This window comes from Diabrotica virgifera, chromosome 6 (genome assembly GCF_917563875.1).
Source record: "Diabrotica virgifera virgifera chromosome 6, PGI_DIABVI_V3a".
NCBI lineage: Eukaryota > Metazoa > Arthropoda > Insecta > Coleoptera > Chrysomelidae > Diabrotica > Diabrotica virgifera.
In genome coordinates, this window is record NC_065448.1 from 149932745 (window position 1) to 149955296 (window position 22552).

The 22552-nt window shown below is 33.1% G+C and overlaps 1 protein-coding gene across 1 annotated transcript in view; it reads right to left on the reverse strand.

Moving 5' to 3' along the window:
- LOC114335686 (tubulin beta chain) overlaps window positions 1-22552 on the reverse strand; it is a 141143-nt gene that overhangs the window by 19992 nt on the left and 98599 nt on the right. The window contains exon 2 of the mRNA XM_028285968.2: window positions 19077-19185. Coding sequence (XP_028141769.1) covers window positions 19077-19185 — 109 coding nt within the window. The remainder of the gene's footprint in view (window positions 1-19076; window positions 19186-22552) is intronic.

Here is a 22552-nt window from a genome sequence, read left to right on the forward strand (position 1 = left end):
ATATCATATACGTATCTCTACCAATATAAGAACTGTTTAAATACGGGATGTTTAGAAATTGTTGTTTCAAGCTGGTTCATAAATATATATGATAGCAATGGGCTTAGAGGATTACCCATAATAAGTCCTGCACTCTTGTTTGTGTATATTTGATTATTGAATTCAAAATAGTCTTGATTTATGCAAATTTCAAGGTGTAAAATTTCAGATGCAATGATCGGATTTCTACTATTATGCTCTAAAAGATTTTTAACTAAAACAAAAGTTTCTGTAGGAGGAACACTAGGAAAAAGTTCTGGAGTTGTTGGGCAATTGAAAATGTATTTTATTAACTAGTTCTATTGTATCTTTTACGGTGAATTTAGGTGAAAATTTAGTGTATTCTGTAATAATATCTGACAGTTTTTTTGAAAGTTTATAAGACGGAGCAGTATAAAAAGAAACTACAGGCCTTATTGGGTGGTCAGGTTTGTGTAGTTTGATAAAAGAGTTTAATTTAGGAGGTTGTGATTTCACAATATTAAGGTATTTCTGTTCTTTAGACTTAATATTGATTTTGAAATTTCAATGGCTAGTTTAATTTGTTTTCGGTATTTTTCTGTGGGGTCTTTGTTTAGTGTCATACTATTTTTTTTATTTAAAAATTCTATTGTTTTATTATTATAGTCTCTTTTATCTATAGCAATAGTAATGTTACCTTTGTCTGCTTTTGTAAATATTATGTCATGTTTTATTGATTTATTTTTAATAGAAACGGCTATTTGGTTCTCTTTGTAACAGGAATTATTAGTTTCACTACAAAATTCGGTAATAGATTTTGCAATTATGCCCTTTTCTATGTTCTTGGCAGTTTTGTTTAACGCTACTTCAAACGCTACTTAAAAAGACAAACCCATAGTAATCTAAATCACTTGAGAAAGGCACTCTGTCGAAACAGCTGTAGTCACATAGTTGTAATAAATTTTGTGGAAGTATATAACACAAACGTTTTCAGTGTTTTTTTTTTGTTAGAAAGATAAGCTGCTTTTAATTTTCATTTTACTCATATTTTGAGTATACGGTATCAACTTTCGTTGGAATTTTTTCTAAACGAATAGACGGAATGTGACTGCATATTGTAGAGTCCCTTTCGTCTCCTTTATTCGTCGTCTCCTTGCCTTATAAATTGTAAAAGGCAGAGATTAAGGATGTTACCAGAAAGTGGTTCAACAAGAATTTTCAGATTTATTGTTTATATCTGGAACTTTTCATTTCTCTAAAAATTTCTTATTTAAGTATCATCTCTAATACGCTACTCTACAATTTAAACGGAACGTAAACGGTGCGTAAATTCGGTTCTCAAATTGTTCGACAATCAAATTATTTAAGCAATACTGCGACTCTCTCACATATGAGCACCAATAGGGCTTTTCATTCACAGTCATTTATTTCGAGCTTCTGTCATGTGTTGTCTAATATTAATATATCTACGTCATACGTCTTTGGTTTGTATCATTGGTATATACCAGCGTTTCCCAACCGGTGGGTCGCGACCCACTAGTGGGTCGCGGACGGATTTTAGGTGGGTCGCGGCGTGGCTCTTACAGTAGCTTAATAACGTTCATACATGTATCATCATGGGTGTGGGATGGGTCGCGAATATGAAAAAACATCAGAAGGTGGGTCGCCAGACATAAAAGGTTGGGAACCACTGGTATATACCAATAACGTATGACGTAGATATATTAATATTAGGGGACACATGACAGAAGCTCGAAACAAATGACAATCGATGAAAAGCCCTATAGACAAACTTCTACATTTTTATGTTTTAAAAACTCCTTTCTGATCTTGTAGGGTGTAGTATCTAGTATCAACAATACAGGGTGAAATTTTGAAATTATGTAGGTATAATTTTGTTCAAGATATTGAATATTAAACCCAATAGGTATATTAATACTTAGGTATATATTAGTTTAAAATTTTTAAAAATTTGATGTATTTAATGTCTTGACGAAAATTATACATAATTTCAAAATTTTACCTTGTATTATTCCTAATAGACCATAGATAATAAACTTTTTTGAGATAAAGCTGTTAACTATCTTCTAAAAACAAAAATGCACAGGATGTTTCATTAAAAATAAAGTTGATAGACTAGGCTAGACTTGCGTGAATCATCTTGTACATTTTTCAAATTTATATTTATTATAAAGCGTAAGTTTGAATTTAAAAGTTGACATGTATTCCAATTGTATTCCACTTTATAATTTCAAAATTTCACACTGCATTGTTCATAATAGACCCTAATAACACATGATATAGTTCGTTGGGATCATGTTGTTACGCAGCTTTTAAAATAACAAAAATATACAGGGTGTTTTATTAAAATAAAGCTTATGCTCACATGAATCACCCTATTCATTTAAATTTATGTTTAATTATGTGGGACAATTTTTTTAAAACAAGGACACTAATATTTTTAATCCATAAGTGGTTTCCACCCTACATAATGTTTTATAGGCTTTACTTAAATTGCCTATTCTTAAGAAAGACGAATATTGTTAGATGTAGCTTATATTTATAAATTAATACGAGTAATCATTGACGCGAGTACTCTTTTGGAAAATGTTTACTTCCGTACTCTCTGTAGACGTAGTGACACCAGATTATCGAACTTATATGTACTGCAAATAACTCCATACAGAGAATGACCACACACATCTTATTGAAGATTTAATGTCACTCAAATACATTAAAATTTACATGGATAGATTTGTCTCGAAATTAAAATTATTTCATATCACTGCGCCAACTCAGAATTTTAATTAATAACGGCGTAAATTGATATGTCCATAATATAGAGAGAAAAAAGAGATTTTGTGAAAAGGCGTTTCATAAATCTCTGCAGGTATTAAGGTCTCGTATATAATAAATTAACAATGCATTTCCTGAGACGCACCACAAAATAAGGGTCAGCCTCAGGCTGGGTTAAGATGTTTTCAGTAGCGATAATTATATTTTTTCCATTCTCATACTACATAATAATATATCAATTATGATTTCACTACCTGTATCATAATGAACTTCATTATGATACAGATTTTCATTACGATACAGATTTTAACCAATAGAATCGCGATATGGCATTAGCAATACAGGTGGCGCACGCGCAATGACCAATGGCGAGTCAAATACATACGCTTTGACAGTTCTCAATATGCAAACACACTGTCAAACTGACAAACTACTTAATTTGTTTGCGTTACAAAATTAATAAATTTGAATATATTTTTTTGTTGTAAATGATTATCGAAAAAATCGTGTATACAACTTGCATTTAATTATCGTTATGAAGCTCGTACTCTATACAAAACTCGCCGCTAGGCGGCTCGTTTCGTATCCCTCATACTCGCTTAATAATGACCATCATTAAATGCTCGTTGCATAATATATTATTAGAGTAATAGTATTTATGAATATTATAGTTTTATGGACTTCAACAATGTGATTTTCATAAATTTTAATTACTATTTACGCCATTAGATAATCAAAATTCAGGGTTGGCGCATGGATATGAAATGATTGTTATCCCGAGACGAATATATTTATGTAGGATTGTAAATAGTTTACCTTATATTTTAAATTTCCCTGTATATCATTTTTCCTTGATTACTAGTAGAAATACAAAACGAACGGCCGTCCCTTAGGGCAGCTATGTGGGCGTATCTAATCGTTGTGTTTATTTTCGATCGTTAAAGATCAACAAGTAGCGAAGTAGCTAGCTTGACTAATTTTTGTAGTTTTGGGTTATTGGAAGATGTCGGTATATGCTTTGAACCAATTTTAATTGGGTTGTTTCACAGGAAAAAGAAGATTAGGCTAAGAGGGTTTGTTTTAGCGTAGGGAAAGAGAACGAATACATTCAGTCGATTATAACATCACAGCGACGACAGACGTGCTCTTAGGGTTAATAAGACGTAAAAAGACGAATTAAGACGGGTATTATATTGATTAGACGCAAATTATCTATAAATACATTTCTTTTTTGTAAGAATAAGAACACGTAAGATTTTAGTCACAATTACACAACACTTTTACATTTCGTCAATTTAATAGTATCAATAATTTAGTCATCTATTTTATTAATTAAAACTGTTAAACATCAAACGGACTTTTATTACGATTGTCTTTAAAGAAAACCTACATATTGGGGGCTCAACCGGGATCTAAGAAAGACAATTTCGTCGTAAAGTTCGCGAAATACCGTAAAGTGACGTGTAATTAAAAAATCGGCTCAGGTGACGGGACGTAATTTTTGGAAACTGTTTTTGACTGTTCGGGAAACGTGGAAACTGTTGGCGATTTTCGGACTTTTTTTTAAACTATTGGTGATTTCCGGACTTTGTGAACTGTTGGTGAATGGTTGTGTTGGTGGAGTAGCAGGCTAGTACAGTGTAGACGACGCTGTTAGGCAAATACGACGGCTGTTTGGGCAGTGACGACGACGACGACGAGACGCAATCATAGCAAGCAGTATTACCAAGGAGAAATCATGTGTGTTTGTTCCAATATTTTAAAAGTAGTCAAGACACTTTGGTCTTGTGTCTGGAAATTAGAAATCTGACCAAAGATTATTTTTTTCGAGGAACTGTGAACTGGAACTTTGACAATAAACAGTGAATGTTGCGAAAAAACTATCATAAATCATTTAACGATTAACTTTCTTTTTGTTTTTCATTGTTTTTTTTTTGTTCATTTATTTTAATAAATCATAACTTTGTTAGCATTTGTAGTAAATATTGATAATTTTGAAGTAAAAGCGACTACAATTCTACAGTTCACAAGTACAATTTGCACACGGGAAAAAATAATCTAACTTTTTAGTTAAAAGATAATCTATCTTTTTATTTTGTTTTTTTATGTATTATTATTATATACCTTTTTAAAATGCAGTCTAAACAAACTCTTAACGATTTTCCAAAAATTAGTTTAAACCTTAGAAATTCGGCATTAAGTTCTGTTAAGGTCTTGCATGTTGTTGCATACGGTGATAAAGGGTTGCCGCGACAAACAAGGAAGAACTTGCCGAATTTCACAAAATTTTCGTGGGATAAAGAATCCGAGGAATATTCCACAAAAATAGAAGACGTGAAAAATACACTAAGTATGCCGGACTTAGTAGGAGTTTGCCATGTTTTGGTTCTGAACTACACTGGTTCAGAGGACGATGTGATTGAACGTATTTGTTCATTTTTGAACGACTTCAATCTTGAAGACGAGACTGATGATGAAGACGAAGACGTTAGCGACGATAACGGTGATAAAGACGTTTATCACAAGGAAAACGGTAAAGACGTTACCGAAGACGATGGCAATAATGAGGATAACGACGTTAATAGTGATAAAGACGCTTATCACGAAGACGAAGAAGAAGGTAAAGACGTTACCGACGACGATAGTAATCATGATGACAATAGGGGAGATAAAAGAACGACGGATTTATTTACGAGGAATAGATCAAAATCAAACAAAATGACGACAGGCAGACTGAATGATTCATTTGCCTTAACTTTTAGAGACGTAGAGGACAGTATAAGCAAGATCGCTGATTTTGAAGAAATTTCCAATCTGATGGGATGGAATGATTTGCAAATGCTAATTTTTGCTAAACGATGTCTAAAAGAAATCGGTAGCGGAGGAAACATCGAAAATGAAGTCATAATGCAATATATAATTAAGGGAATTATGGAAGACCCGGCTAATAAAGTAATACTTTATGGTGCCAAAAATTTCAATGACTTTAAAGAGAAGATTAAACTGTACGAGGACTTCTTTATAAAAAACAATATTCTGTTTAAATACGAAGATGGCAAGGAAGTGTTAGTCATTCCGAAAAGAATGCAAACAGAAGTAATTAGAAACTTACACGAGGTAGGACATTTTGCTGAACAGAAACACAAGATTTGATTCGAAGAGAATGTTACATTCCAAATCTTAGAGAAAAAATATCGAGCACTGCATAGGGAATTGCGTTAAATGTATACTTGGAAGCAAAAAAGAAGTTATAGAATGCGTGAAGAGACATCAAAAGGATTTCGGAAATCCGCTCCGAATAATATCTGACAGAGGTACCGCATTTACGGCGAAGGAATTCGAAGACTATTGCGAGCAAACAAGCATAAAGTCGACGCCGTTCGAAGTACTGTTCGGAACGAAGATGAAGAACAAAGAAGATCTGAGGATGAAGGAGATCATAGAACAGGAGATAATTAAACAATTTGATGAAGATAGAGAGATGCTGAGAAACGAGAGTCGACGTCAGTTAGTCAAAATTCAAGAGGAAAATAGACGCAGATATGATCTACGAAGAAAAAGGCCGAGAATGTACAAAAAGGAGAACTTAGTGGCAATCAAGAGAACACAGTTTGGTAGAGGACTCAAAGTGCAGAAGAAATATTTAGGACCGTACGTGGTAGTACAAGTGAATCCAAATGACAGTTACGAGGTAAAGAAATCTGGATACCATGGTGGACTTCAAAGCACTTCAACGTGTGCAGAGTACATGAAGTCGCGGATAGGTAACTAAACGGAATTCGGGTCGAATTCGAACAGGATGGCCGAATGTAGGATTGTAAATAGTTTACCTCATATTTTAAATTTCCCTGTATATCATTTTTCCTTGATTACTAGTAGAAATACGAAACGAACGGCCGTCCCTTAGGGCAGCTGGGTGGGCGTATCTAATCGTTGTGTTTATTTTCGATCGTTAAAGATCAACAAGTAGCGAAGTAGCTAGTTTGACTAATTTTTGTAGTTTTGGGTTATTGGAAGATGTCGGTATATGCTTTGAACCAATTTTAATAGGGTTGTTTCACAGGAAAAAGGAGATTAGCCTAAGAGGGTTTGTTTTAGCGTAGGGAAAGATAACGAATACATTCAGTCGATTATAACATCACAGCGACGACAGACGTGCTCTTAGAGTTAATAAGACGTAAAAAGACGAATTAAGACGGGTATTATATTGATTAGACGCAAATTATCTATAAATACATTTCATTTTTGTAAGAATAAGAACACGTAAGATTTTAGTCGCAATTACACAACACTTTCACATTTCGTCAATTTAATAGTATCAATAATTTAGTCATCTATTTTATTAATTAAAACTGTTAAACATCAAACGGACTTTTATTATGATTGTCTTTAAAGAAAACCTACATTTATGTAAATTTTATTGTATTTGAGTGAAATTAAATTTTCCATAAGATGTTTGCTTTGCTCTTTAATATTTATGTTTTTTCATTTCTCACCAAGGACTGTTAAGAATAAGATCGATAATATCTTTTTATACAATCACTCTGTGCTGTAATAGTTTTAGGTAAATTTTAGGTAAACAAAAAATTGCAAGTCCGCTACATTACATAATAGGAGAACCTGCACAAGAAAATTTCGGAAAAGTGAGGAGCGAAATGCATGTGGAATGATATGACGAGGAATTTGAAAAGCAGGTAGATATAAGAAGCAAGCTAAACTTAAACAACTACAGAGAAATAGGTACAGCAAATAATGCGGAAATTTATAATCAGAAGAGAATAAAAACGAATTTTAAATAGGACGTGCAGAAGAAAGTAAACGTAGGAAAAACTGTACGTAATTGGGGTTAATTCATTTTTTGCTCAAATTTATTGCTTAATGAAACAAGAATAAAAAACCGCTAAACGCCGTAAAAATGAGTGGCGCATAAAATATTCCAGCTACAAAAGATCTGATATGAATGTTACGTGGCGCGAAAATGGATTTTCATTTGATGCAAAACAAAATTCTAGTTTTATTTTAAAACATTTTTCCATAATATTTGCTAAATTTGAAGTAAACGCGCCACAAAAGAGTAACTTTGATACAGTTTGAATTTTGAAACTCTTTTGTGGCGCGTTTACTTCAAATTTAGCAAATATTATGGAAAAATCTTTTAAAATAAAACTAGAATTTTGTTTTGCATCAAATGAAAATCCATTTTCGCGCCACGTAACATTCATATCAGATCTTTTGTAGCTGGAATATTTTATGCGCCACTCATTTTTACGGCGTTTAGCGGTTTTTTATTCTTGCATCAGGAGTTTTTCAAAGTTATTTATAAATTAAATGTATGAAGTTGAATGCAATGTTCCTCTATTACACGTTAAGCTTTATAAATGGTCACCTTTTTTGCATTATCTCCCAAATCATCTAGTGTCCATCGAATGTACACTAGATTTTTTTCTATTCGAAATAGATGGAAAAAAAAATATATTGAGATGGCTGGTAAATGAAGTCGGATTGCCCGTTGCCAGATCAAATTTAGCGTCGTAACCACTAGAACTCATAAACCATTTGTTGAATAATCGTTAATTGGATTATAGTCCAGCCAAGTTAAACATGAGAAGGGGGTCGTGCTTGCAAAAGGTTAGGTCATTACGAATTTTTTATCTGTTGTTTGTACCCAAGCCGACATTAAAAATCCAGATTTGCAATTTTCAAAGGGCTTGCGAGCGGCGGTGTGCCCAAAAAACCTTGAATTTTTTTGACTATTTTCAGATTTTGCTCAAAATCTCAGTGAAAGAGGGGTCTGACCGGTTTAGAAACTCTATACAACTTTAGAGAACAGTAAATTTGCTATAATTTAAGACCAAATCCAGCTCCGTACAACCAGCAGTTCTCAAGATACGGGCCTTGAAAAAAAGCCATTTTTCCTGAAAACTGATTTTTTTCGAAATGAACCTTCATTTTATAGAATATCTTGAAAAATACTAAGCCCACACACATGTTATGGAAAATGAAGTTGTAGAAAATGTTAGTAGCTTTCATTTGAGACCAACATTGTACATATGAGCTTAGCAGTTCACTCAAAAACGGCAGATAACCAAAAATAGTCAAAAGTGGGTTTTTAGGGGAATTACATATAAACCGTTCTCACGTCTTTTTATAGTTTAAATGGGCAAATTATATCTATATGGAATTGCAAATGAACTGTTCTTACGTGTTTGTATAGTTTTATTAATAAGAAGTTTACAAAAATTAGATTCACAAAAAAAGAAAACCAATATAATCATGTAGTTAACTGAGATTTGGTTGCCAAATTATAGCTTTCTCTTTATTTTAGAGGGCCCGGGTTTGGGATCGCATGAAGATGGTGTTTCGATGGACGCTGGCAGAGGAGCCCAGTCTGTTGTTGGATCGTCCTCGTCGTCTGAGCATCTTATCTCTACATCCGGGATGTTATTGCACGTTTGTCCTCCGCATGATTGGCACAGGACCGAGCAATGCAGACCTGCCTTCCTACACGAGCAGCCTCCAGAGCACCCTTTCTTGCAATTACAAGAAATTTTTCGAAGAAGTGCAGGTGGTGCGGGATCCATGGTAGTGGTGATGGGGATGAGTCCCTGAGAAGATAGCTTCCAGCCCCAATCAGTGGGATTTAAATTGACGCCTCTCCACTTCTGCACTTGAAGGTAGCATCTTGCTGCATGGTGGCCTGCGGCATCTTCTGTTGGTGGCAAACGGGCGAAGTTTATACTCCTTGAAGTTATGAATGACTTATATCTCAAGTAGTCCAAAGTATCTTTCGTGATGTCACCCCCATATAGAGCCACAAAACACTTGATACCGGATTCCTTGACCACTTCTGGGGTAGAGTAGGGGCGAAGGAAGACTTCCACTTGCTCAGTAAGTGACTTATTCTTGCTCAGGAGTGTGGTGATTTTGGTTTTTCCTTGACCAAACAGTGCTGAGGTGGTATCGCAACCGGTGAATGCGTGGGTGAACAGTATTGTCCCTGGTGATGTCTGGTGGTTGTAGGAGGTCGTAGAATAATGACAGAATCCAGTTTCGCCCTTCGAGCTCTTCTGAAGGTAGACGTTTTTCTTTTCAGCGCCTAAACCATTGAGAAGAACGAGAAGGTCAACATCTTCTCCGACTATGACGACTCGATCGGATACTGCTGCTGCTTTTGAAAGCGCCGTCATGACTATCTCTCGATCCGCATCTTCTTCTGCAACGGCAACTTCTACTCCCTCTTTCTGAAAGGCGCCACAAAGAAGAGTTTTCAGGCGGCGCTTGTTGTTCTCATTGCCCAATACATGTTCTTGAGCAATTTGAATCACTGTGGATTCTTCAAACGTCAATTCGTAGCTGGAATGAGTTGCGTAACGCCGGAGTCGTTCGGCTGTTTTGGTGTTTTTGTTGGTAGCATCAGACGTGAGAACGGTTTATATGTAATTCCCCTAAAAACCCACTTTTGACTGTTTTTGGTTATCTGCCGTTTTTGAGTGAACTGCTAAGCTCATATGTACAATTTTGGTCTCAAATGAAAGCTACTAACATTTTCTACAACTTCATTTTCCATAACATGTGTGTGGGATTAGTATTTTTCAAGATATTCTATAAAATGAAGGTTCATTTCGAAAAAAATCAGTTTTCAGGAAAAATGGCTTTTTTTTCAAGGCCCGTATCTTGAGAACTGCTGGTTATACGGAGCTGGATTTGGTCTTAATTTATAGCAAATTTACTGTTCTCTAAAGTTGCATAGAGTTTCTAAACCGGTCAGACCCCTCTTTCACTGAGATATTGAGCAAAATCTGAAAATAGTCAAAAAAATTCAAGGTTTTTTGGACACGCCGCCGCTCGCACAGCACTTTGAAAATTGCAAATCTGGATTTTTAATGTCGGCTTAGGTACGAACAACATATAAAAAATTCGTAATGACCTAACCTTTTGCAAGCACGGATGTACATCCTGACTGGACTATTATACTTTAGTATCTTAATAACTTCTAAACGGCTTAACCGATTTTGATCAGTAAACATGAGTTTGAAACGTATTGACCAGTAGTATCTGATGGATCTAAGGTCAAGCATGATAACTGAAGCTATTAGGTACAGGAATTATTTAGCTTTCGAAACCGTTTTTCCCACAGGAAATAGATTTTATCATATTTATGAAACCTATAACCTAAAAATTTGAATTTTCCCGGATATGAGGTATACATCGTTAGATTCGTCTTGAGTCCTTATACAAACGCTAAGTTATTGGCGCAATTCGTACGTTGAAATGTTGAGTAATTGTCGAAAAACCAAAATTTTAAAAGTTTAGTTTTTCAGTTTTTCGGCTATACTGAGCCATGTGTATGTCTGATCCTGACGGCTTGGACACCATTTGAAAGCTTGAGTCAACACTATTGATTTGATGTATTTGCGGTTCTTCTGCCTCTTCTTGATCCGAATATATATACCCCCAAAAAATATGCCGTTTTGTACCTACCAAGTCCTATAGCTGGCTTATGGGTGGTCAAAAGTCACAAACTACACCGGTTCTAAATCGGCACTGACCCCCTCTTTAAACACAGAGAAAAAATATCAAATCGGTTTAACTTTCAAACACACATACATACATATCCACAAACATTTTCCCTTTTTTAAATAAAAATTGAATCACATTTCTAAGCTCTATAACTTTTGAATGGTATAACCGATTTTCAAAATTACACATGCGTTGGAAAGGTAATGATCAGTTCTATTAGAAACCGCAGGTTAGACAAATTTTTAAACTTTTTGGGAGTTTTGGTGACGAGAACGAAAAACAGACCCTAAATAGGAAGGGCCGTAAAATCTACACCCTTGGACCAAAATCGATGGTTGACATATAAATTTGTGAGTCTTTTCTGAACTTTAAGATGAGAGTTGGCCCAATTTTCAATTCAGTCAGATTTAGAAAATCGAAAATTTTGTGTATATATAGTGTCGCGTGTAGGGTGGTGTGGGTGTGCGCCACTGGCGAGAACTGCCGTTCTCTGGCAATGTTCAAAATTAGACATGCGTTGGAAAGGTAATGATCAGTACTGTTAGAAGCCGCAAAGGTCGGACTTAATTTTCGAAGTTTTTGGGAGTTTTGGGGACCAGAACGAAAAACAGGCCCTAAATAGGAAGGGCCGTAAAATCGACACCCTTGGACCAAAATGGATGGTTGACATATGAATGGGTGAGTCTTTTTCTAAACTTGAAGATGGGAGTTGGCACAATTTTCAATTCAGTCAGATTTAGAAAATTGAAAATTTCGTGTATATAATAGTGTCGCGTGTGGGGGGGTGTATTTCTGCGCCACTGGCGAGAACTGCCGTTATCTGGTAATCTTTCCGATATAAAACTAACAGCTTCGATAACTAATAAATCGAAAACTATTAATTTTATCAAAAAAATGTATAATGAACATTTTTTGTATATAATTAATATTTTTACCACCATTTGCGGTCAAAATATAAAAAAAAATTCCACCCTCGAGATGAGGTGGCAACCACCCCATGGTAAAAGCGTCTTTCGGCATCATATAGATTTTGATCCTTGGACTATCCACTACTTATTGTCAAATTTTTAAACAAATCTATCCATTCTGTAAAAATTGCGAAGTGAAAAATTTCAGTTCCTGGACTAATTATACTTTTGGAGCTCTATACGCTTATTAGGCCAGGGTAATAAGGCAAAAATATACCCTGTTCGTGACACTAGAGCAGCCAGGGTACTGAAGCGTTTTTTCGACAGGTAATACATATGAGAACAAATTGTAACTATTTCCTGCGTAGGATCTGGCGGCCATTTTTATTTATAAACAATTTAATGTCGAAAAACGGCATTTTTTCCGTTTTTTCTCAAATCAATGGAAAACAGTGTACCTTGTGGTTACATTAGTACAAACATCTTCGTGAGCGTGGAAAAATCTTTAAAATGACGTATTACACAGATTGATAAACTTATTTATTGTTAATATAATTGAGAAAAAAGGTCTAAATTGCAAAAAAATTAATTTTGCAATAACTATTGTAAAAATTAGTGTACAGCTTTGAAATTTTTGTCAAATGAGGGTTCTGTAGTGCGTAATATGTGACAAAAATTTCGAAGCGATTTATTCAATTGTTTATATTTTATTCAAATTGTTTATCCCAGAGAGCTTTTTTGCAATAAAATAAGTCAGAAAAACAGAATGTTAGAACCATTCTGCAGGTGGCAAATAAAAGATCATAAGCTAAACTTTCAAACTTGTTTAAAAAAAGTTAATAAAAAGTGCATTTATTAGTAATAAATAATTATGCAAAAGTCTCGTCAATTTTTCCTTATAAACAATTTGAATAGCTTTTTTGTTATGGTCGGCACAAACATTTTTTTACATATTCTACAAAATGGTATTTTTACACGAACTTTAAAAAAAAAAAATTTAGCCTAGGTCAATTAGGGCCAAAGTTAGCAAGATTTTTTTAAAAATTTACAGCTAATTTGTTTATAAAAAATAAGGATCGAAAATACCGCTTTTTCACTTTTAAAGACATGAAGTATTCATAAAAATTGTTTTGCTCTATTTGCTTTTCAAGGAAGTCGTCAATAAAGCTTTAGAAATGAAGTATGTAAATCCATGCGACCTAAAATTGAAATATTAACTTCAAAATCCTACAGCTTTTTGTATCTTGGGAACCAACCAATGGATTTTAATGTTTTTTTAATTTGTATGTACTTTTAGCGTACTTTACAAGTATGGAGTCAGTTGATATAAATTATAATAACCAATTTAATTTATTTAAACAAAAAAAAAAAAAAACAATTTATTTAATTTTTTACCGTGTTTTAGCTGCACTACTACCAAGTAATGTTATGTATATAATAATTGATAAAAAATTGTTATGAATATATTATAACATATACAGGGAGGGGCTAAATTATGGAAACAATTTATTTTCTCTAAAATGGAGGATTATGAACAAATCCCGAAACAGGACGATTTTTATTTTTAAATTACAATGTTTTTGCATATATTTCATATTAGTGACGTCATCCACCAGAGCGTGATGACGTAATCTATGATTTTTTTAAATAGGAATAGGGGTCGTGTGACACCCCATTTGAAAGGGTGTTCAATTTTCTATTCAGTAATATAAACATTAATATCATTATTTATACAGGGTAGCCAAAAAAATAATTTTTGAATTAAATTAATTGACGAAAAAAGAAGAATGTATACATCTCAAAATACTTTCTGTCGCTGTCAGAAAATTGAAAAAAATGTTTAGTTGGCAAATAAACATTGATTTTCGCTCAAATTAAATGTTAAAACTGCAAAGAGGTTGTCTGTGATTTAATTTAAGCGAAAAGAAATGTTTATTTGTGAAATAATTTTTTTTATTTACTGGCAGCAGTACAATGTATTTTGAGTTAAATAAATTACATACATTCTTCTTTTTGCGTCAATTAATTTAATCCAAAAATTATTATTTTGGTCACCCTGTATAAATAAGGATATAATTGTTTATATTACTGAATAGACAATTGAACACCCTTTCAAATGAGGTGTCACATGACCCCTATTCCCATTTAAAAAAATCATCGATTACGTCATCAAGCTCAGATGGATGACGACACTAGTATAAAATATATGCCAAAAAAATTGTAATTTAAAAATAAAAATCGACCTGTTTCGGGATTTTTCTTCAAAGTCGTCGATTTTAGAGAAAATGAATTTATTCCATAATTTAGCCCTCTCTGTATATATTATTATAATAAAAGAAAAATTTCTATAAAAGTGTGACTTTTACTCTATAAATTTGCTTACAGTTGCAGTAATTTTTTTGATTCATTGTTTATCAAATCATTGTTATGTCTTAGATTTTATATTTATATGAATAAAAAATAATATTACCTGGGGAATAGTCCGATATTCCTCTACCAAGGCCATAACTGTACCAAATTTTCTGGAGGCCTGGGATAACGGCGAATAGCTCTTTTTAATTCATCCCATAAATGCTTAACAGGATTGAGATCTGGGCTGCACGCGGGCCATTCTAATCTTATCAATCCAACCTCTATTTTATGAGTCAATCAGTGTTTTTATTTACAAAAAATGGTACAGCTCTTACACGAAAAGAGATATTCGGATAACTCAAAAAACAAAATTTTAGTGATGTCTCTGGGATAATATGACAGGACTATGACACAAAATGAGCCCTTCCGTTTTTCCACAGAATTTTTTAAAGTTAGTAGAAAATACAACGCTTCCATTCACCCCTGTATAATGCCACGCAAGCAAATTTTTTTGTTACCGGAAAAATACGAAAGATATCAATATATGTATCTACAAATTGGTGCAAGAATCTTAAAAATCGGAGCACAAATAATAAAGTTATCAACTATTAAACTTAATCAAAAATTTTTGGGTGGCCGAATTTTGTGCCGGTGAGTGTAGTAATAATATATTTATTACAATTTTTTATCAATTATTACATACATAACATTGTAGTTGTTCACCTAAAATACGGTTGAAAAAAAATTTTTTAAACAAATTAAATTGTTTATTAAATAATTTATAAATCAACAGACTCCATATTTGTAAAGTACGCTAAAGGTACATACAAATTAAAAAAAAACATTAAAATCCATTGGTTGGTTCCCAAGTTACAAAAAATTGTAGGATTTTGAAGTTGATATTTCAATTTTAGGTCGCACGGATTTTATGCTTCTACTTCATTTTTGAAGCTTTATTGACGACTCCCTTAAAGAGCAAATAAATCCAAAATTTTTTCTCAATACTTCGTGTCTTTAAAAGTGGAAGAGCGCTATTTTCGATTCTTATTTATCATAAACAAATTAGCTGTGGATTTTTAAAAAAATGTTGCTAACTTTGACCCTAATTGACCTAGGCTAACTTATTTTTTCCTAAGTTCGTATAAAAATGCCATCTTTTAGAATGTGCAAAAAAATATTTGTACCGGCCATAACAAGAAAGTTATTCAAATTGTTTATAAGGAAAAATTAACGAGAATTTTTCATAATTATTTATTACTAATAAGTGCACTCTTTATTAACATTTTTTAAACAGGTTTGAAAGTTTAGCTTATGCTCTTACATTTGACACCTGCAGAGTGGTTCTAACATTCTGTTTTTCTGACTTATGTTATTGCAAAAAAAAGCTCTCTGGGATAAACAATTTGAATAAAATATAAACAATTAAATGAATCGCTTTGAAATTTTTGTCACGTGTTAAGCACTAATTAACCCTCATTTGACAAAAAATTCAAAGTTGTACACTAATTTTTACAATAGTTATTGCAAAATTAATTTTTTTGAAATTTAGACCTTTTTTCTCAATTATATTAACAATAAATAAGTGTATCAAACTTTGTAATACGTCATTTTAAAGGTTTTTCTATGCTCTCGAAGATTTTTGTTCTAATGTAACCAGAAGGTGCACTGTTTTCCATTGATTTGAAAAAAAATCGGAAAATATGCCGTTTTTCGACATTAAATTGTTTATAAATAAAAATGGCCGCCAGATCCTACGCAGGAAATAGTCACAATTTGTTCTCATAGGTATTACCTGTCGAAAAAACGCTTCAGTACCCTGGCTGCTCGAGTGTCATGGAAAAAACCTTATTACCCTGGACTATATCTGATGTTGATCAATAAACATGAATTTGAAACGTATTGAAAAGTAGTATCTGATGCATCCAAGATCGAGTATGATAACTGAACGTATTACAGGAATTATTAAGCTTGAATAACCGTTTTTCCCATAAGAAATAGATTTGATCATATTTGTGAACCCTATCTATAACTTAAAAATTCGAATTTTTCCAGATATAAGGTATACGCTGTTAGACGCGTCCTGAGTCCTTCTACAAACGCTAAGTTATTGGCGCAATTCGTAGGTTGAAATTTTGAGTACCTAATTGTCGAAAAACCAAAATTTTCAAAGTTTAATTTTTCAGTTTTTTGGCTATGGTGAGCAGTGCGTATGTCTCAGATTGATCGCTTAAGCGCCATTTGAAAGCTTAACTCAACCCTATTAATTTGGTGTATTGGTGGTTTTCCTGTCTTTCCTTGAACTTAGGATATATACGCCCAAAAAATATGCTATTTTGTATCTACTTAGTCCTCTAGCTAACTTACGGGTAGTCAGAAGTCAAAAATTAGACCGGTTCTAAATCGGCCCTCACACCCTCTTGAAACACAGAAAAAAAAATTCAGATCGGTTTAACTTTTCCACACACATACATACAAACATACATATCCACAAACATTTTCCATTTTTTAAATAAAAATTGAGTCATATTTCTGAGCTCGATAACTTTTGAATGGTACAACCGATTTTCAAAATTAAAATGCCTTGGAAAGGTAATGATCTATGCTATCAGAAGCCGCACAGGTGGGGCTTAAATTTTTGAAACTTTTGGGAGTTTTGGGGACGAGAACGAAAAACAGGCTTTAAATGGGAAGGGCCGTAAAATCCACACCCTTGGACCAAAATGGAGAAGGAACATATGGATGGACGAGTCTTTTCCTAAACTTTAAGATGAGATTTGGCCCAATTTTCCATTCAGTCAGGTTTAGAAAATCGAAAATTTCGTGTATATATAGTGTCGCTTGTAGGGGTGTTGTGCGCCACTGGTGAGAACTGCCGTTCTCTGTGGATAATCCAAAATTATTAGGCGAGCGGCAGGCACCCCAAAAATGACCAGGTACTGACCACGGAGAGGTGAATGGCCAGTTTTAGTCATAATGTATGTTTTTGATGGTGCTGAAAACAAAAATGAGGTTTACTTTGAATTTTATGTGGGGGAACATTGTCAAAATCGCAATTTCACCCTAAAAATAAAAAAATGAAATCACGTTTTTGCGTTTATCGCTACAACTCTGTTCAATTTTAATATTTTTTTCTGAAATTTTTACAGTATATAAACATTTCTAAACGCTACGGTATCTGTTTCAAGCTTTCAGTCCCTTTTTTTGATAAAGGTTATGAATTTTTTAAAGTAAAAGGTGCAGATTTGTGCATTGCAAAGTTTATTCGCAAAAGTTAAGTGACGAAATTTGAAATACAGCCTTTTAATCACGTTTATGTTAAAATATAGAGTACAAAGAAGTTTTCTGGAATGTTTTAGATCAAAATGTTTTATAGAAAAAAAATAGTGCAACTTTTAATATCGACATTAGAAATCCCCAAAATAACACTTGTTTTTTGAGATACTGACCATGGGTGGTGAATGGCTAATTTTGGTCTTACTTTATGTTGCGGATGGTGTTGAAAATAAAAATGAGGTTCAATTTGATTTTTATCACTTATTTTAAAAAATCACGGTTTTTTACGTTTAACTCGCTACAACTCTGTTCCATTTGAATATTTTTTTCTCAAATTTTTACAGCATATATTTCTTCCCTTGGTAAAGACTATAAAATCTGTTGTAGACTTTCAGTCTTTTTGTCATAAATGTTATGAATTTTTTAAAATAAAAGATGCAGGTTCGTGAATTTCAAAGTTAAATCGCAAAAATTAAGTGACAAAATTTAAAATTTATCTATTTGATCATGTTTATGTTAAACTATAGAGTCCAAAGAAGCTCTATGGAGAGTTTTAGATCTGGATGTGTTATAGAGAAAAAATGGTTCAACTTTTATTTTTAAGAAAAACGTGGTATAATTTTTTTTATTTTTATGGTAAAATTGAGATTTTGACAATGTTCCCCCACCTAAAATTCAAAATAAACTTCATTTTCGTTTTCAGCACAATAAAAAACATAAAGTAAGATCAAAATTAGCCATTCACCACCCATGATCAGTATCTCGAAAAATTAGCGTTATTTTGGGTATTATAACGTCGATGTTTAAAGTTGCACCATCTTTTTTCTATAAAACATTTTAATCTAAAACTTTCCAGAAGACTTCTTTGTACTCTATGTTTTAACAAGAATTACAGTATGAAACATACAGTATGACTAGCATTGGCTATTCACTTCTCCGAGGTCAGTATCTCGAGAAATAAGCGTTTTTTGGGGGTGTGCCGCTCGTCTATATGCTTTTCCCGTAATATTCTAATAATTAAACACCTCTCAAAAGAGTTAAATGGTATCAAATCGTTAAATTTATAATGAAGACTCAATTTTCCGCCCGTCAATCAAAATTCCACGAAAACTTTTTACAAGTAGCTGCTCCTCTTTAAGGACAAGTATTCCGCCACAAATTATAATTGATGTCATGACTTTAGTGGTTCATCTATTATTCATAAGTTGCTGTAGACTGTAGACCTACCTGACGCTTCATTGTAGTATACATTGATACGTTCCAACTGCAAGTCGCTATCTCCTATGTATATTCCGCTAGGATCGATTCCATGCTCAGCAGATATTACTTCCCAAAACTGAAAAAAAAGCAGATATGAAAATAATTATTATTAGGTTGTACTTGACGTGTTTTCTAAGTATCATGAACATTTCATATAGAACAATACGGTGCAGATCACGCTAGCTGAAAATATTGCACTAATTGAACTTTGAACATGCTTTTTATAGAATAACCGAACCCTCCGTCTTGATTATGGTACGAGTTGTATTATTGTAGATTGTAAATTAAATTTTTCAACGAAGATTTTGTTTTCGTTTATAAGTTCGCAAAGTCTGTTCGTTCGTTTGTGCATTGCCGTTCCTGCAATACTTGTAACCTATCTACCGATGGATTCATATGTAGTTACATTTCCTGAATCCAAATCTGAAAACGGAATTTCGATATCTCGAACCACATTTGAGATAATCGACATCAAAATCGAAAATTGTGACGTCATAATTCTTCCAGTAACTTGCAACTTGGGACAGCAATTTTGGGTCCTTTAGCTATTTTAGATAGCGAAATATTTATACAATGGAGACACTGTTAAAAAACATATGAAACGTAATAAACTGTACGTAAAAATGCAAATTAAAGTTTCATATTTAATAGTTTTTCAGTACTCTAAATTGTTGTCCCGCGATACAACTCGTTATAATATGAAATCATTTCATCTAAAATTGGTGGAGGAGGTAGTCAAACCAATGGGCGCCGTAAATTATCGCGCCGTAAAAAATTGCCCGTGTGGCCAAAGCGCAAGTGAACAACAAGAATATACCAATAATATACAAAGAAACATGAAGTACATATCTTCACATATACTTCACATATTTCATGTTTCATTAATAATTGTCCATATAGTAACTGGAGAGCCTATAGTAACCTTAGCAAAAAATATGAAGATTTAACCTAAAACACTTAAATAAAATGTGGTTCCTTACTGAGTTACAGGGTGTTTTATCTAAAAATTTAAAACTATTTTTGCTCATCATTTTAAAACTATTCGACGTATCCTCTTCATAATTGGCAGGAAGTATAGGTACTGTACAAGCTACTAAATTATGTTAAACAAACGTTTCTGGCTATTACCAGAGGCGTACGACGGGGGAAAGTGAATGGTTGACCCTTTCCAAATTCTACGCCACTGGCGGAATTGCTATTTTAGTTCAATTTTTGGATTCTCCAATACTTTCTATAAAAATAATATACTCATCATTTGTAACGATAAAGTCATTAGTTTTCGAGATCTTTGAAGTTAAAAATAAAACGACACGGTTATTTTGATTAATGTATTGTGTCGCTTCATTTTTAATTTCAAATATCTCGAAAACTAATCATTTTATCGTTACGAATGAAGAGTATATTATTTACATAAAAAGTATTGGAAAATAAAAAAATTACACTAAAAAAGCAATTTCGTCAGTGGCGTAGAATTTGGGAAGGGTCAACCAGCCACTATCCCCTGTTGTACGCCTCTGTAGTAGCTAGAAACGTTTATTTATCTTAATTTAGTAGGGTGTACAGTACCTACACTTTCTGCCAAGTATGATAAGGATACGCCAAATAGTTTTAAAGTACTGGGTACAAATAATTTTAAAATTTTATTCATATGAATCATATCATAAATTAATCAAAATAACTGTGCCGTTTCATATTTAACTTCAAATATCTCGAGAACTAATGACTTTATCGTTACCAATGATGAGTATATTATTTTGGTAGAAAGTTTTGGAGAATCTAAAAATGGCACTAAAATAGTAATTCCTCCAGTGGCGTAGAATTTGAGAAGGGTCAACCATTCACTATCCCCTGTTGTACGCCTCTGGTAGTAGCTAGAAACGTTGGTTTATCATAATTTAGTAGGGTGTATAGTAGTCGCACTTTCTGCCAAGTATGAAAAGGATACGTCGGATAGTTTTAAATGCTGAGCAAAAATAATTTTTAAATTTTTAGATAAAACACCCAGTAACTCAGTAAGGAACCACATTTTATTTAAATGTTTTAGGTTAAATCTTCGTATTTTGTGCTAAGGTTTCTCCAGTTACTATATGGACAATTATTAATGAACTGTACATATAACTTAATTTATCCAAAAGAATCACATTACATACATAATTATGTATGCACTATTAAACTAAAAAAGCAATTTCGTCAGTGGCGTAGAATTTGGGAAGGGTCAACCAGCCACTATCCCCTGTCTTACGTCTCTGTAGTAGCTAGAAACGTTTATTTATCTTAATTTAGTAGGGTGTACAGTACCTACACTTTCTGCCAAGTATGATAAGGATACGCCAAATGGTTTTAAAGTACTGGGTACAAATAATTTTAAAATTTTATTTATATGAATCATATAATAAATTAATCAAAATAACTGTGCCGTTTCATATTTAACTTTAAATATCTCGAAAACTAATGACTTTATCGTTACCAATGGTGAGTATATTATTTAGGTAGAAAGTTTTGGAGAATCTAAAAATGGCACTAAAATAGTAATTCCTCCAGTGGCGTAGAATTTGAGAAGGGTCAACCATTCACTATCCCCTGTCATACGCCTCTGGTAGTAGCTAGAAACGTTGGTTTATCATAATTTAGTAGGGTGTATAATAGTAGTCGCACTTTCTGCCAAGTATGAAAAGGATACGTCCAATAGTTTTAAAATGCTGAGCAAAAATAATTTTTAAATTTTTAGATAAAACACCCAGTAACTCAGTAAGGAACCACATTTTATTTAAATGTTTTAGGTTAAATCTTCGTATTCTGTGCTAAGGTTTCTCCAGTTACTATATGGACAATTATTAATGAACTGTACAAATAACTTAATTTATCCAAAAGAATCACATTACATACATAATTATGCAAAAACACACAGAATAATCAGAATTTGATGTATCACGGGGCATAATACTTTCCACCCTTACATCTTTCCAGCCATAGGTTGCCTACAACCATCATTCATCATACACAAAGCACATTTTTTGTTGACACAGATGTGACAACGCCAATAATAACAACAATTTGGCGGTGATACAGACCTTGTTAACAAATTATTCTTTATAATTTCTGTTTTTGACAACGATTTTCGAAGTGGAAATCGAAACGTTAAGTATTTCTAGAAAAAACTAGACTAAAATTAAAAATATTATAAAAAAATCAACTAAAAAGCAAAAAATAAAAAAATCAAACTCGAAGGATTATTCGAAAAAAACTGTTAGACAGATTAAATATGCAAAAATCTCACACATTGGTTAAAAAATTGAAAAAATCTAACACATCGGTAAAAGAAAAGCGTGGGGTGCGTCTTCATCAAATAACCGGTTTTCGCCCCACACTTTTCTTTAACGAATGTGTTAGATTTTTTCAATTTGTTAACGAATGTGTGAAATTTTTGTATATTTAATCTGTCG